General features: G+C 42.3%; 1 protein-coding gene across 1 annotated transcript; it reads left to right on the top strand.

Moving 5' to 3' along the window:
* Positions 1-1,102: 1,102 nt before the first annotated feature.
* On the top strand, positions 1,103-13,612 carry CHMP1B (charged multivesicular body protein 1B). Its single transcript, XM_060692087.2, has 8 exons — positions 1,103-1,278; positions 4,664-4,761; positions 5,708-5,854; positions 7,902-7,970; positions 8,060-8,167; positions 9,917-9,960; positions 10,975-11,047; positions 12,480-13,612. The coding sequence occupies exons 1-8, from the start codon at positions 1,263-1,265 to the stop codon at positions 12,522-12,524; spliced, it is 600 nt and encodes a 199-aa protein (XP_060548070.1). The 5' UTR covers positions 1,103-1,262; the 3' UTR covers positions 12,525-13,612.
* The last annotated feature ends 3,876 nt before the right edge of the window (positions 13,613-17,488 follow it).

Genomic DNA, 17,488 nt, shown 5'->3' with positions numbered 1-17,488 from the left:
TTGTGTCCAGTCGAGCTAAAGTCAGGCAGAACGGGGATGATGGGAACTCTCGCCCGTCTCTAGGTTATACCCGGTTGAGAAGCGTCCAAGCCCTGCAGTTGCCTCTTCCCGATAGGGCGCAGCCTCCTCCTTTCCCGGTGACGGAAAAAATCGGGGCCACCAAAATAAGGCAGGGCATGCAAGAAAAATGCATATCACTTTTAAACCCGATGCTTTTACTTCGTTGGAAAAAAGACAATTCGTTGTGCATGAGCTACGTGGAAGTAATCTCCATAAATAAAAGTAGGGGAAACCCAATTGTGTCCAGTCGAGCTAAAGTCAGGCAGAACGGTCTCTAGCGATGCGGGGTCTGTATCGGCGCTTCTCCACCTCGAGAATTTAAAGAGAGGTGGGCTTCAACGTCCAGAATTCTGGGCAATCCTGGGAGTTGAAGTCCACCCAGCTTAAACCCGCCGAGGTTTGAGAGACACCGGTGTACGATCTGTTCTGCAGACCAATCTGGGGGCAGTGATGAAGTGGGTCGCTTGCTTTCCTCCAAATGGGCTACAGATGCAGATTTCAAAACTCCCCAAATCCCCACTGGGGGGGGGCAGGTGGGGGATGGCGCTGAAGTCCGATGTGGTGCAGCCTCCTCTGTAAGACCGAGCACTAAAAATCCCCTTCTCTGATCAACCAAATGGCCATTGATCAGTGGATTCCCCTAAATCTGGAAGGACCAGTCCCTGGGATTTAGGGGAACCAGACCTGCCTCGCTCGCCCAAGGCTCCTTCCCTGTAGCAGAGAAACACTACATATCCCATCTTGATCCTCCTTGGCAGGGGATGATGGGAACTCTCGCCCGTCTCTAGGTTATACCCGGCTGAGAAGCGCCCAAGCCTGCAGTTGCCTCTCCTTCCCGATAGGGCGCAGTCTCCTCCTTTCCCGGTGACGTCATCAAGGAAAACGAAACTTGGCTGGGAGGAGGAGCCTCGCGCCGCGGCCGCCTCCGTAGCTGCCAAAGACGGCGCTCCCATTGTGCGCATGCGCCTCGGCCAATCCCCTCAACCGCCTCTTCTCTCCTCCTCTTTTCTGTTCGTCAAGCTCCGCGTGACGTGATGTTGACGGAAGAGGCGGGGAGTGGAGCTCGCCGGGCGGAGGCGGAGGCGGAAGCAGGAAGCTCGCTGCTGACAGAAAGACGAGGAGCCCAACAGGTCGCCGGCACCGAGCCGCCTCGCTCTGTTTTCCGCCGTCGTTCGACCCAGGCCCGCACCTGAAGCGCCGCCATGTCCAACATGGAGAGTATCCTGGGTGACGCCCGTCGGGAAAACACGGCCGGGCTCCGATTGGTGGGGGGGGCAAGAAACTCCCGCCTCTTGGCGAGATTGATGGGACGGGGGGCGTGGCTAGTGGGGGACCCTTACGGCAGGAGGCGCCCTTGAGAGGGGGTGATTCTTGTGGGAGGAGCTTCGGCGCTGAACGCTTTTCCTATTGGCGTTTCTGGATGGGAGTGACAGCGGGAGTAGCCCGTGGGGTGGGGTGAGGGCGTTTTCCTCTCTTCCTTCCAAAGTGAAAGCTTATTTCTCTCCTTTTTCACCCCAAGGGAGGAATCTCCCCCCCCTTCCAAGAAAATTCTCAGGATCCCCAAAAGTGCTGGGGTGTCCCCATTTTTCTCCCTTGGAGGATTGGACCAGTGTTTCTGAAACTTGGAAACTGAAACTTTGAGACAGGTGGACTTCAACTCCCAGGACTCCCCAGCTGCCAAGTTTCAGAAACACATGGACTACAACTACCATCATGCCCAGCCCAGGCAACATAAGGCAGCTGTGGATGACCCTGAGGATCAGAGGCTGATCAAGCCTCCCCACACTGGACAGAGCAAAACCTCTACTGAGGCCCTTCCAAGCTTTTCTGGAGTTATTCTAATAGTAGTGTATCTAGTATCTAGATATTGTGTATAGATAATGTGTTTCTAGATAATGGCCATTATTTGCATTATTTATTTAAATTGGTTATAGCTTCCCCCTCTGGGAGTCTCAGGGGCTTATGTAATGCAAAAGTAATAAAAGTCATTAAAAACATAGACATAGATATAGGAGAGCCCCAAATTGCAGACTGGGATTTTCTATAGACTTCTATGTGTGGGACAAGTGTAAGAAGAGGTTGTTGTTGTTGTTGTTATGGTATTTTTCTGACATTAGCATAGAGGTAGTCCTCAACTTATCAGGTACGCGGTGGCTCAGTGGCTAAGACGCTGAGCTTGTCGATCGAAAGGTCGGCAGTTCAGCGGTTCGAATCCCTAGTGCCGCGTAACGGGGTGAGCTCCCGTTACTTGTCCCAGTTTCTGCTAACTTAGCAGTTCGAAAGCACATAAAAAATGCAAGTAGAAAAATAGGGACCACCTTTGGTGGGAAGGTAACAGCGTTCCGTGCACCTTCGGCGTTGAGTCATGCCGGTCACATGACCATGGAGATGTCTTCGGACAGCGCTGGCTCTTCGGCTTTGAAACCAAGATGAGCACCGCCCTCTAGAGTCAAGAACGATCAGCACCTATGTACGAGGGCAACCTTTACCTTTAACTTTACTTTAGTCCTCAATGTACGACCACAATTGAGCCCAAAATTTGTTGCTAAGTGATAAATCGGTTAAGTGAGTTCTGTCCCATTTTACGACTTGTCTTGCTTCATTTGTTAAGTGAATCTCTGTAGTTATTAAATTAATAACATGGTTGTTAAGTGAATCTGGCTTCCCCATTGACTTTGCTTGTCAGAAGATCACAAAAGGCGGTTATATGACTCCTGGACACTGCAACCGTCGTAAATGTGAGTCAGTTGTCAAGCTTCCAAATGTAAATCCCATGACCATGGGGATTGCTACAGCGGTTGTAAATGTGAAAAACCGTCATGTCAGTTTTTTCACTGATGTAACTTTGAATGGTCACTAAATGAACTGTGGTTTGTCCAGGACTACTTATATCTGGATAACGGACATTAATTGCATTATTTATTTAAATTGGTTAGAGCTTTTTTGACTTCTAGGCATCTGCTCGCTTTCATGTGCCTGTCAAAATGGAGTAGTCCAGGAAACAGTGTATCCCAATAAATCTGTTAGAATGGAAACACGCACACCCCCATCTCCGTTTTGCAGTTTCAGAGTTGCCGTTTACAGATTTGTTATGGCTGTGATTGATGAGAACATATGCCTGTTCTAAGGTTTCTTTGATGAAGCGCTAAATATGTTTTTTTCCAGCTTCTGGCTGGGCTTCCAGACCAGCTGGTTAGACTTTTGTGTGTGTGTGTGTGTTTTTGTCTTGACATGACACACCACAGTGTCATGCTTGGATATTTCTGGTTTCTATCAGCTGATTCAGTTTTTCTGGGTTTTTTTTTCCTTTTGCTTTAGTTTTATATTTTTAAAATCTGAGAAAAGAATATAAATGTTGTTTTCTCTGCTGCCTTCATTCTAAATCCTACTTCTGTTCATCTAGTTGGCTATAAAGTGCATGGACCATAAACCTTGGTTTCCACATCTTGACAGCTGACTGTACTCCTCTTGCTCAGATAAATCACATCATATTTGCTTTAGGTCAGGACACAAGGATATGTCATCCTAACCATCTTTAATGACAGCTACCAGATGTGTGCTGTGGAAATCAGATAATGAATAGGTGGTAAACAACAACAAGTTAACATAGTGTGTATCTAATTTCTATCACCTAATGGTTGTATGAATATTTGCAGCCCGATATCCCTACCATTATGAATGTTGAGTTTTATGATCTTTTTTAAAGGGTTTGAACTGGTTATTTTGATCTTTGGTGGCTGAAAAAACACGAGCTTTCCGTATATAGGCAATAGTTCCTACCGGTAGAGAATTGTTTTAGTTTTAAGAAGATGTTGGATAACCATTTGTCTGAATGGTTTAGGGTTTCCTGCCTGGACGGGGTTGGACTAGAAGACCTCCAAGGTCCCTCCCAACTCTGTTATTCTATTCTATTCTATTCTATTCTATTCTATTCTATTCTATTCTATTCTATTCTATTCTATTCTATTCTATTCTTGATTCCAATAGTTGAAAAGAATTCTGTTCTTGGTAAACTGAGCTCTGAAAATCCGATGAGGGTGTGTTTACTTGATTATATGGAATGTATGAATAATGGTTTCAGTAAAGGGAATTTCAATTATTGTTACAAATTTAGAAAATACTACATTTTTCTATCTCTGTCTGCCAGTTATATATATCTAATCACAAGTTGGTATTAAAATAGCCTCCTAATGGAGGTATGCATTAGTGGCTTTAATTGACCTATATTTAAAGAAAGCTAGGGAGTATTTTCATTTTATAGTCTGCCTTATAATAACTAGAATTGTTTTTTTAATTGATTGATGGCATGTTTAAGCTAGAAAAAAGATTATTTGTTTCTTGCATGGATTCTTAGTGGGTTAAAAAACTCGAGCAAAAATATTAAACCCAGACAAATGCATAAAAGCAAAACATCTCAGTAATACAAATGGCATGAAATAAATATGGCCATGTCTATATTCAAAGGGAGGTTATATCTAAATATTCTCTCCCTCTGAATATTAAATATTAAATGTAAAATATTTAAATTTCAGAGAGCCCTTTTTCAGGTTGCTATGTGCATGGCATGTTCTTATTTCAGTACATTACTTAACTTGAAATCTAGAGCATCTTTTCAATTTGAAATTTGCTGCCAAGGAGCTTAACAGAAATGCAAAAAAGTGTGATAAAGAAGAAAAGGTTGAAAAAGTCAAAATTAAAAAGGTAAGTAATTCATATGGATATTTTCTATATACAAAATGAGAAATTATTACGATGACATTAAAATTATACATAAAAATTGCTATTAAGTATTTATTTCTGTCTGTGTACTCACCTCACAGATTAAAAGTAATTTGTTTTCACAGACTAATGTATAGAATTTCTGCCTCCCAAATATGTACAAATTGTTTCTTTAACATTAGTTCCGACTTGGACTTGACAGTGTTCATGTTCTCATTAAGGCATTGGGTGGGATAATACAATTCATTTGAGAATAAACTAGTCAGCAGTCCTCTAACATTTCTCAGGTTCCGGATACCGATGACAATACCAGCTCATTCCTCTCAGTATTTTATTTATTATTAAATTTATTTGCTATCTCATATCCAACGACGCTGGCCAGTTTACAACATAAAAAGCATTGAAACCATCAATTATAAAATAATACAGCAGATAAACTCATTAACACAAGATGTTAATATCAGTTCATTTTGAACGCCCACAAAAAAAGTGCCATATTTTTCAGAGTATAAGACGTACCGGAGTATAAAACACAGCTTAGTTTTTGGGGAGGAAAATAGGGGGAAAAAATCTGCCTACCAGGTATTCATCTGGCTAGCGTCCTTAGTCTGGTCAGCTTCAGCACATTAGTTTGCTGGTTTTTATCCCCTGCTTGGGGATAAAAGAAACAGCTTCTAAATTTGAGAGAACAGAAGCTCCTAAATCAGGGGTCCCCAAACTTGGCAGCTTTAAAACTTGTGGACTTCAACTCCCAGAATGGGAGTTTGAAGACCTCTGACCTAAATAGACACCAGGGATAACCATCATAAAGTTTCATTCACCTGAAAGTCTCTATGCTCCTAGGAACGGGATTACCAAACACTAGGGTTTGTTTTGTTTCTTTCCATAAAAGAGAGGAATAATTGTGTTCCTTTGTTCTATTTTGAAGGCAATTCAGAAGGGTAACACGGAAGTGGCAAGAATCCATGCAGAAAATGCCATCCGACAGAAGAACCAAGCAATCAACTTCCTGCGCATGAGTGCCCGGGTAGATGCTGTGGCAGCGAGAGTGCAGACGGCCGTCACAATGGGCAAAGTGAGCAGGCAATTTATATATTTATTTTTTACCCTTCCTTATAATAATAACGACTCATCATGGTAAATCCTTCCTCCTATTTCCCCCCATATTAACGACCCTGTGAGGTGAGCTAAACTGAGAGAGAGGAACTGGCCCAAAGTCCCCCAGTTGGCATTCATGCCTAAAATGGGACTAGAACTCACAGTCTCCTGGTGATTGGCCCAAAGTCCCCAGTTGGCATTCATACCTAAAGTGGGACTAGAATTCACAGTTTCTTGAGTTATAGCCTGGTGCCTTAACCACTAGAATAAACAGGCGCTTTCCTCTTTTATCAAGGAACATACATGGCAAAAAACCTTGGAGAGTACTTGACATACATTATTTGATAATGCCTAAGATTTGTTGCCATAAATTTAATCCATGGCAATTCCAGATAGCAATGAGAAAGTTCTCCACATGAAATGTTGAAGAATCTGGGACTATGCTCATACAGTGTGATGAGTCACTGTTTGCTTAATTATTGTTTATTGAATAAGCCAGACAGCAGCCTGGCCTATGAACTCCAGTCTCTAGATTTGTGCAGCACATTAGATCCTATTCAAACAGACAATATTAGTAAGGTCCTTGGTGCTCTCTGAGCTTGGTGGATTTCTTGCAGACGTTTCATTACCAAACTAGGTAACATCATCAATGCACTGATGATGTTACCTAGTTGGATAATGAAATGTCTGCAAGAAAACCACCAAGCTCAGAGACCACCAAGGCTCTAATATTTCAACCCTGAGCTACAAATATTCTCTTCTGTTGAGACAATGCATTGAGTATCCTGCTCATGATTGAAGAAGATGCTTTGGCTGGCTAAACTTAATTAAATTAACAATAAACTATGATGTACCAGCAACTATGCTTGTATTCATATGGCACACTAATCTAAATAAAAAATATACCATGGAGTAATGTAATATTAAAATATTAACCCTTATCTGTGCCAGATTATGTAAATAGCATGGAGGCAGGAAAAAAAAACCACTCACAAAATTTTACTTATTTGCCTTACCAAAATGCAGCCTAAAAATAACTTTTTCCAGTATCCCTTAAAAAGTAATTTACAAGGTAGCTATGAATGGCAGAGATTTGGTTATTTCTCACCTTGAAAAACATACCAGCAGTTCTACAGATGTAATAATAACACTCCAAAATCTGCATCGGGACAATAGACGATCTCTAGCTTGGAATGGAATGGGAATAGAATTTTTTATTAGCCAAGTGTGATTGGACACACAAGGAATTTGTCTCTGGTGCATAAGCGCTCAGTGTAGATACAAGCAATAAGTGATAAATTGTGGCCCGTTAGCGGCCTGTGCGGATTGTAGCTGATTCTGACAGCGAGGAGGCTGGTGTGGTGTTGTGCCAGCAGCCTGTGCAGCTGGCACTCGAGTCAGACAATGAGGAGGCTGGAGAAGATGTGGTGCCCAAGGCAGGGATTCAGCCAGGGCCTTCAGAACCTCCAGAAGCTCCTTTAAGTGAAGAGGACGAAGAGGAGGAGCCTCTTCTCGATGCACAGGCGCGCAGAGCTGCCAAAAGGCAGGAGTGGCTCCTCAGGAGGAGGTCTCCTCGAGAGTAAGGCTTGGGGCTAATTGGCCACTCCCTTAGCCTATTTAAGGAGGAACACCGACTGAAGCAATTTGTAGGGAACAACTTTAGTTCACTCTACTTCGTGTCTGGATTCTCTGCACATTGCTTCTGGGCTTTCTGCCAACTCTAGTAAGACTGATTACCTTATCTTAGAATTCTGGTAGGCTGTTAAGAAAGTTTATTAACAGCCTTTGTTTTGAAAAAGACTGAGTTATTTTAGTAAATTAAGTTTTGTACAAACTTTGTGTGTGCTGCGTTCTTTGGGGTCCGTAGCTGAGGCAGAACATAAATCATGATCATACTCATCGTAAAAATACTTTCTCTATAGCTTTTATCAGGTGCAGTTATGAAACAGGAGCTAAGGAAATTGAGGGGTGGGGGGTGATGGGAAAACTCTCTTGATATGATTATCATACACTTTCTCTTCTAGGTAACAAAATCCATGGCTGGAGTAGTTAAATCAATGGATGCTACGTTGAAAAGTATGAATTTAGAAAAGGTAAAAAAGGATACATTTTGCTGTTCATTTTTAAATGTTTCCTGCTACTCTTTTGATCTCTTCTGCTTAAACCGTTTATTTACCTACAGATTTCTGCCCTGATGGATAAATTTGAACAGCAGTTTGAAACCTTAGATGTCCAGACAGCACAGATGGAAGACACCATGAGCAGTACTACCACACTGACAACACCACAAGTAGGTACCCATTAAAGCAGAGATGTTTGCTTCCACTTGCAGTAGTCTCTATCGAAGTTTCTCAGCCTCAAGAACTTTAATAGGTTAACAGAGTTGGAAGGGACCTTGTAGATCATCTAGTCCAACCCCCCACCCAAGCAGGAAACCCTACACCATTTCTGACAGATGACAGTCCAGTCTCTTCTTGAAAGCCTCCAGTGATGAAGCTCCCACAACGTCTGAAGGCAACTTCTGTTCCATTGGTTGATTGACTTTTTTGATTGTTCCATTGGCTACCTGGCTGGGGAATTCTGTGAGTTGAAGTCCACCAATCTTAAAGTTCTCCAACATGATCGCCAACGTCCGATGACGGATATGGCACAAGAAGAAGAATCTTAAAATTCTTGAGGTTGAAAAATACTGGCTTGCTATATATTCTAGTGACTACAGTATCTTGGCCCTGGTGAGAGAAATGTTCAAAAGAAAGTTTGCTCCTTCATGATGGGTCTCCTCTTTCTTTGAGAACCGAGTAAGTTTTACAATGTTTTCGGTTGAGAGACTGTCATATTTTTAATTTAAAAAAAAAAATAGATGTAAAGCCGGTTTCTTACAAGTACTGGTGGGCCCTGTACAATCTATGTAAGTAATACATTGAGTTGTTTTTTTGAATTCTGCAGAAAAACATTGGAACCCATTTCTTTAGTGCTAATTAGGATTGAAAAATGGAAGTAAAAAAGGAAATCTGCTGTGAAGGATTGAGAATGTTCTTCCAGGCACTGAAGGAACAACATAAGAATCAGCAAAATTACTATAATCCTAAAACAGTCCATTAAAAAAAAAGAGTTGTAACAACCACAGTGCTCTGAAAGTTTACCCCACACAATTACAAATGCCTTCTCGTGACCAAGAACTCTTTCAGTACAAAATCTCTAATAATTATCTGTATCATATTGCTGCCCTCTTAATTGTAACTCAATCTTTTATATAATGCCTGCTTTAACAGATTAACAGAGTTGGAAGGGACCTTATAGGTCATCTAGTCCAGCGGTTACCAACCAGTGGTCCATGAGAAAATTTTGGTGGTCCGCAGAAAAATTGTTTGCATTTTTTATATTGCACTAAATACTATTTATCTTTTTTAAAAAATCATATTAGTGGTCCGTGGGATTTAAAATTATGAATTTAGTGGTCCCTGAGGTCCGAAAGGTTGGTGACCCCTGATCTAGTTCAACCCCCTGCCTAAACAGGAGACCCTACACCATTTCTGACAAATGGCAGTCCAATCTTTTCTTGAAAGCCTCCAGTGATGAAGCTCCCACAACTTTCAAAGGCAAGCTGTTCCATTGGTTGATGGTTCCGCTGTCAGAAAGTTCCTCATTTCCAGGTTGAATCTCTCCTTGATCAGTTTCCATCCGTTATTCCTTGTCTGGCCTTCAGGTGCTTTGGAAAACAGGTTCTCCCCCTCCTCTCTGTGGCAGCCTCTCAAATATTGGAAGACTGCTATCCCCTGGTCCTTCTCTTCACTAGACTAGCCATGCCCAGTTCCTGCAACTGTTCATCGTATGTTTTCGCCTCCAGTCCCCTCATCATCCCGGTTGCTCTTCTCTGCACTATTTCTAGAGTCTCAGCATCTTTTTTATAATGTGGTGACCAAAACTGGATGCTGTATTCTAGGTGTGGTCTTATTAAGGCTTTATAGAGTGGTATTAGTACCTCCCTTGATCTTGATTGTATCCCTCTGTTAATGCAGCTTTTTTTTTTTTTTTTTAGAACCAAGTAGATATGCTCCTTCAAGAAATGGCTGATGAAGCTGGGTAAGTGTGAATATCCAAAAATCGAAATAAATGCAGTACATGAAAAAAAATACGTTTGGGAGAGCAAGGAATTCCTGGTTTTCTTCAGCTCAGTAGAGTCCCACAGGATTGAGAAAATGGAGAGGCATAGTATAATCAAACTTGTTGCCTCTAATCCGTTTTCTACTTTTTTTTTTTTTTAATTTGATTTATATGCCGCCCTTCTCCGGAGACTCAGGGCGGCTTACAATGCGTTAAGCAATAATCTCTAATCTGTAACTTGTTGCTTCCATCCATGGGGCCAAGCTTCTCTGGCTGGAGAATTAAACGTGCTGATATTCAGCACATCTGGAAAGTAGCAACTTGAGGAAAACTGAACTAGGTTATAACCTATTGTTAATACTTCCTAAAGCAGAAGAATTGTAATGCTCTCAGAAGTATTGACATTTTTCTGATTGTAAATTAACAACAAGATTGGAATCAGTTCCCAAGGTCCACATTTTTTTTTTTAAATTTATATACCGCCCTTCTCCGGAGACTCAGGGAGGCTTACAATGCGTTAAGGAATAGCTTTCATACTTTTGTATATTTATACAAAGTCAGCTTATTGCCCCCACAAACCAGGTCCTCAATTTACCTACCTTAGAAAGGATGGAAGGCTGAGTCAACCTTGAGCCTTGGAGAGATTCGAACCTGCAGTAATTGCAGGCAGCTGATGTTAATAACAGTGCTTTAGTCTGCTGCGCTACCAGGGCTTTGACAATAGAAGCAGCAAGAAGGAAGTCTACCCCCTCCCCCAAACTATGCTTATCTCAAACCCTGATCTGTTGTAATTCAGGTTTAGAGGTTTATATATTCCAACCTTCACAGGGTTGATTGTGGCATGTGCAGTGTAATGTATAACTTTTGACTCGGGTATACTCTATTTTTTAATTTAAGTGAGATGGTTGAGGTTTGCTCCTCGAATATGAAATGCCGTATCTGAATGCCAATGTTTAATGTATTTGGTTGTATTTTTCTCCCTTTGAATTTTAGGCTTGATCTGAATATGGAACTACCTCAGGGACAAACAGGCTCTGTTGGCACAAGTGTTGCTTCAACAGAACAGGTAAATATTGCCTGTCCTGGCTTGTTCTCTTCTCCCCTTATACTACAGTGCACGGGTGCCAAACTTGCCGTGTCACGTTGCCTTCACATGACGTTTCGTGACATTTTTCCCCCTTCACACAGCTGGGGTGGGCGTGGCCTGCGCGTGACGCATCCGGACTGTGAGCCGCCAGTTTGACTCCCCTGCTATAGTGTATGCTGGCTGGGGGATTCTGGGAGTTGAAGTCCACAAATGTTAAAGTTGCTGAAGTTGGGAAACAGTGTCATAGAAGATTGGCTGGGATATTGTTAATATTTAAACTTTTTAATATATCTTACTAAGGTCCAATATGGCTTGCTCTTATCATTTGGGGCTAGAATTACTTAAAATGAAATAATCTGCAAGTTTTAATATCTTAAACAATTTCCTGTCCTTTCCTCATTTCTTCTGCATTGCCTTTCTTATTTATGGCCTTGTTTATTTGCTTACCGTATTTTTTGGAGTATAAGTCGCACTTCCCCCCCCCCCAGAGGGTGAAAATTTGGGTGCATATTATACACTGAATGTAGCCCCGCCTACCCACCGCCCCCCACCCTTTGACTTCTGCCTCCCAGCAATTTACCTCCTTGCAGCAGACAGCAAACAGCCAGTTTCAGCTTCAGCACAACCTGATTAGCACAAGCATCTGATTATTGGTTGGATCGGCTTCCCGACCATCAACTCTTTCAGGCTCCCTATTGCAGCCTCCGCGGACCTTTGCTGTTTGCTGCAAGGAGGCAAATTGCTTGGAGGCCAATTTTTTTTTCTTGTGCTAATCTGGCTGTGCTGAAAATGAAACTGAAACAGGCTATTTGCTGTTTGCTGCAAGGAGGCAAATTGCTGGGAGGCAGAGGCAGATTTTTTTTTCTTGTTTTCCTCCCTAAAAAAGGTAGGTGCGCCTTATAGTCTGGAACGTCTTATACTTTGAAAAATACGGTAATTTATTTACAAGGTCCAGAGGCCGCTCACTTTGAATTTCTGTATACCCTGTTTCCCCTAAAATAAGACATCCCCTGATTATAAGCCCAATCGGGCTTCTGAGAGCATGCACTAAAATAAGCCCTCCCCTGAAAATAAGATCTCCCCGAAAATATTTAAACACATGCGCAGCCGGTCCCCGCCATTTCCTCTGGTTCCCTCCATGCACCCCAAAATAATAAGCCCTCCCCGAAAATAAGGCCAAGTGCTTATTTCGGGGTTCAAAAAAATTTAAGACAGGGTCTTATTTTTGGGGAAACATGGTAGTTCTTAGAAAACTTCAGAAGCTTCTTTTTTTTTTTTTAAGTGACAGACCCATTTATCTGGCCCAGACTTACCTTGACTTGCAGCGTTTGATCTCCACCCCTTCAATTTGTTACTCTTTTAAGGTGTTTTGTATCTTGATCATATATTCATATCTGTCTCTGTTCTGAAGGACGAACTCTCACAAAGACTGGCACGTCTCCGCGATCAAGTGTGAGGGGGAGTCAACGTCTGCAGCGTTGTACATACGCTTCCAGCTGCATTCTCTGTACATATTTGGTGGCCTGACCAGGATTTCTGTCAAGATGTTTAAATAACACACAAGTACAGGGGTCTCCAACCTTGGCAACTTTAAGACTTGTGGACTTAACAAGTTTGCTTGGACTTGTGGAGTTGAAGTCCACAAGTCCAAGCAAAGCTGGACTTGCTTGAAGTCCACAAGTCCAAGCAAAGCTGGTTGAGAAACTCTGGGTGTTGATGTCCACAAGTCTTAAAAGTTGCCAAGGTTGGAGACCCCTGCACTACTGAACACCTGTCTCTCTTTCCCCCCCCCCCCTTCCTTTGCTGTGCTTTCCAAATTGCATCTAACTCAGTAGTGTTGTGCCCTAAGTGCATTTTCTAGGTCCGTAATTGTACATTTTGAAGCTGAAGGTTATATTTTTGCAGATCTCTTTTTCAACGATTAAAATGTCGGTTTTATCGGATGTTGCGGCAAGTAATCAAACCGAAAGAACCGCTTGTATAATTTTAAGTTATAGAACACATTTTTAAATTATGTTTGCAATTAAATCCCTAAGATGGCGTGTACGTGATTCACTTGGTGTCACATTAATTATCAATAATATAAAATATGTGTGTGTATCCACCAGTATTACATCACTGGAGAATCTTTCCAAAGCCCGTTACTTGTCATGACACCTAAAAATCAAGCAATATTGATGCTGTCCTTATAATCGGAAACTCATATTGCTAGCAACAGTTCAGTACCAAAGGAATAAAATATATTTTTCAACGCTTTTGCCTAGATTTCCTTAAAAATATACATGACACTCCTATAGAGAGGAATACCTTGATACAGTAACGAAAACTAACCAAAACATCAAATTTGAAATGTCATTTTAAGATTGTGGTATTGTTGAATCTGATTGTTTTCTGCTGTGCGTGGGGCGATCGACGGAATTATATCAGAAAGGAAAATGAACAAACATGAGCATACGTCTGAAGTATTCCGTGAAGTATGCTTCAATTCTGTCTTTGTATCTCTGCTTAAAACAAATGGTAAGATAAAGATATCTTCAACTCAAACTTTATTCCTGATGATTTTTTGAATCTCTGCCATTTTCGCGTTGCTGGTCATTGTCCGAATAAATATTATTACTTACTTTTCTTCACACTTGGGGAGAAGTTTATTCTCGCTTCCTTCTGAGATGTTTTTCCAATTTCCCAATTGTTGTGGCCTGCCAACGGCTGGCAGATTCGGACAGTGAGGAGGTTGGGGAGGAACATGGGCCAGTCCTGGAGGCTGGGGAAGGCTCTGATGAGGGCTCTGCGTTGGAGGCAGAGATGGGGCCAGGGCCGGATGCCAGTTATCAGCTGCCTTCAGAGTCGGACATCAGTGAGGCAGACGAATAGTTGGAGCCTGCTCCCAGTGTGCGCATGCGCAGAGTTGCCAGACGAAGGGAACAGCTAAAGAACAAGGGTCGACTTGGGAGTAAGGCCACAGGTGGACGATGAAGGGCCCCTCCCAGAGGGAATAAAAGAGGAGCGAAAGGGGAGTGGAGTTTGCAGGAGACAATTAGTTCGCTTAATTGCTTCATGGCTCTTCGAGACTCTTTGCCAAGTTTTGAAGATATCGGCCTGGCAGCTCTCCAAGCCAGATAAGGTCTGTGACTGTAAATTCTCCCTTGAAAGACTTTGCTGAAGGTGAGTGAGAGGAATTCACTGTTTGTTTAATAAAAGGGGTTTTGTCGGGACCAGGACTCTGCTTCGTGCTTTTTGGGAAAGCCTAGGTCAGAACAATCTAGCCTACAGACATGGGCTTTCCTGGTGATCTCCCAAATTTATTTATTTTTATCCCGCCTTTATTCTTTTCACAAATAAGGCAGCGAACATATCCAGCCCACCTTTCTCCTCCTCCTCCTCTTCCTCTTTTCCCCGCAACAACAGCCTTGTGAAATGAATTGGGCTGAGAGAGACAGACTGGCTTTCATGGCTAAGGCAGGACTTGAACTCAGGATCTCTTGCTTTCTAGCCTGATGCCTTAACTTTTAAGCCTACTTAGCTTGGAAGCCCAGATCAGGCTGGCCAGTTGCCACCTCCTGAAACTAAAAGCAATGACAATTCCTGAAAGAGATAGTCCACGGTGGCACAGTGGTTAGAATGCAGTACTGCACGTTAACTCTGCCGACTGCCAGCCGTTCAGCAGTTCGATTCTCACCAGCTCAAGGTTGACTCAGCATTCCATCCTTCCAAGGTGGGTAATATGAGGACCCAGATTGTTGGGGGGCCTGTAAAGCACTGTGAAGCAGTATATAAGTGCTACTGCTATTCCTCTTCTAAAATATAAATATCCTGCACATTGGTATTTAGAGGATTTCAGCTTTTCTCACTCCTTTCTGTGGGTTGAAATCGCATTTATCGCTCCAACATACCACCTTCACTTTGCATTTCTCAGGTGAAGCTGCAGTTAGCAGTTTTACAACTAAGAGTTTTAACTTCAGTTTGGGTGCAGGTAAAAATGACAGAGAAGCTTAATGAAATTGAAGGGATGTTTAATTGTGATTCACCATGAGTCGGCACAAGAAAAACCTGACCAAGTAAAAGCTGCTGAATTGATTTTTAATTTTAATACAACAAAATATTCTGAATGGGTGGGCCCCAAATCTGATAGGGCTGAAATTTTGAAGAAAAAAAAAAGTGACAGAAAAAGACCTGGTGACACAGTGGTTAGAATGTGGTGAAAAGGTAAAGGTAAAGGTTCCCCTCGCACATATGTGCTAGTCGTTCCTGACTCTAGGGGGCGGTGCTCATTTCTGTTTCAAAGCTGAAGAGCCAGCACTGTCCGAAGACGTCTCCATGGTCATAGGTGGTCCCTATTTTTCTACTTGCATTTTTTTACCTGCTTTCGAACTGCTAGGTTGGTAGAAGCTGGGACAAGTAACGGGAGCTCACCCCGTTACGCGGCGCTAGGGATTCGAACTGCTGAACTGCCGAACTTTTGATCAACAAGCTCAGTGTCTTAGCCACCGAGCCACCGTGTCCCTTGTAGAATGCAGTATTGCAGGCTAATTCTGCTGACTTCCAGCAGTTTGATCCTAACCGGCTCAAGGTTGACTCAGCACTTCCATCCTTCCGAGGTCGGTAAATGAGGATCCAGATTTTGGAAGGGCAATAGGCTGGCTCTGTAAACCCCTTAGCACTGTAAAAGCACTGTGAAACGGTACATAAGTCTAAGTTAGCCGGTCTCTCTTGATTTTATGATTTTATGGTTGATTTTAAATTTTGATATGGATTTTAAATTGATAAATTTTAAACTATGGGCCAAATTTAATTATTTTAAATCTATTTTTAATCGCACTTTATGTATAAATGTTTTATTTTGGCTGTTCACCGCCCTGAGTCCGAAAGGAGAAGGGCGGTATAGAAATTTGAATAATAAATAATAAATAAGTGCTATAAAGGAAAACAAGCAATTTTTACAATCGGGCAGTCTACCATTCCTCATTTTTTTCATAGCAGAATGGCATAGAGGAAGCAAAGAGAGAGTTTCCCCAAGCTGTTACTTTACCTAATGGTTAGACACAGAGTCATTTTATCTCTTAGAGAATGAACGTACGCCCCTTTGAATGCGTTCCTCCATTGGTACTACGTCTGCATAAACCCGCATGGACTTCTGATTTCTGATTTCTTAGCAGTGTGTAATTCAGGGGTCTGCAACCTTAAATACTCAAAGAGCCATTTGGACCCGTTTCCCACAGAAAAGAAAACACCGGGAGCCACAAAACCTGTGTGGGCATGGCCAACTCGATGTCACTCACTTCCACCAGTCACATGACTCCCCCTTAGCCATGCCTGCCCAGACAGTCATTAGGGCAGAGAACCAGATGTTAAAAAACACCAGGAACCACACAATCCTTTTGACATCTCTCTCTCCCCCTCTCTCTGTATCTCTGTCACTGTCCTGGCCACTTCTCCATCCCCTGCCGTCGCCCTTACCTTCTCAGGCCAGGCGAGGAGTGACTGGGAGGGGAGGGCGAGGGGCAGGGCCAGCCAATGGTGGGATCATCTGACAGCAGAGGGCCCAAAGAGCCTCATGTGGCTCCAGAGCCCCAGGTTGCTGACCCCTGATGTAACTGGAAGCTACATTTTCATAAGTCCGGATGTACAATTCTGTTTTAATTTTTTTTTTACAAAAGAATTAAAAATGATCCAAATTCCAAGCAAAGTTCTTTGAATTAAAAAGGATCCTAATCAGTGGTGAAATTCAATTTTTTTTACTACCTGTTCTGTGGGCGTGGCTTGGGTGTGGCGTGGCTTGGTGGGCATGGCAGGGGAAGGATACTGCAAAATCTCCATTCCCACCCTACTCCAGGGGAAGGATACTGCAAAATCCCCATTCCCTCCCCACTCCTGGAGGAAGGATATTGCAAACTCTCCATTCCCACCCCAATCTGGGGCCAGGTAGAAGTGGTATTTGCTGGTTCTCCGAACTATTCAAAATTTCTGCTCCAGAACCTGTCAGAACCTGCTGAATAGCACCCCTGATCCTAATATCATGCAAAACTCTTTGAAACTTGTTTATTTTGTGAGGCTTTGTTTGATGTGAAGGAGAGTCTGAGATAACTACATGTATTCGGTTGCCAGTTTATACAAAAGAATGGAAGAAAATGTTTAAAGTACTTATTTGGTGGGACTTTATTAGGTGTTACATTTTTAAATACATATTTTTTAAAAAAAAAATTGACTTGAGGCTGCAGTTAAGTTACACAATCTAGTAAATAAGATGATGTACATAGATATGACTATAAATTAGATTTAAGGAAAAAGTTGAACAAACAGTTTGCTAGTTTTCAAGAAGAAAACATCAGTATGACATGTAGGTATTTTATTATATTTTATGCTTCCAATTTTCTCAGATTATTTTCATAACAACTGGCCTGTATCCATCCAGATAGGTTTAGT

The sequence above is a fragment of the Pantherophis guttatus genome, chromosome 12 (genome assembly GCF_059756535.1).
Source record: "Pantherophis guttatus breed Tessera chromosome 12, ASM5975653v1, whole genome shotgun sequence".
NCBI classification, from domain to species: Eukaryota; Metazoa; Chordata; class Lepidosauria; order Squamata; family Colubridae; genus Pantherophis; species Pantherophis guttatus.
Note: the sequence above shows the minus strand (reverse complement) of the source record. Positions and strands in the feature narration are given on the sequence as shown.

What these genes read in the sequence shown, in the direction of transcription:
- CHMP1B (XM_060692087.2), top strand. An exon ending in AAAGTATGAATTTAGAAAAG is followed by an intron (nt 7,971 to 8,059) that starts GTAAAAAAGGAT and finishes ATTTACCTACAG; the next exon opens with ATTTCTGCCCTGATGGATAA. An exon ending in GAAATGGCTGATGAAGCTGG is followed by an intron (nt 9,961 to 10,974) that starts GTAAGTGTGAAT and finishes TTTGAATTTTAG; the next exon opens with GCTTGATCTGAATATGGAAC.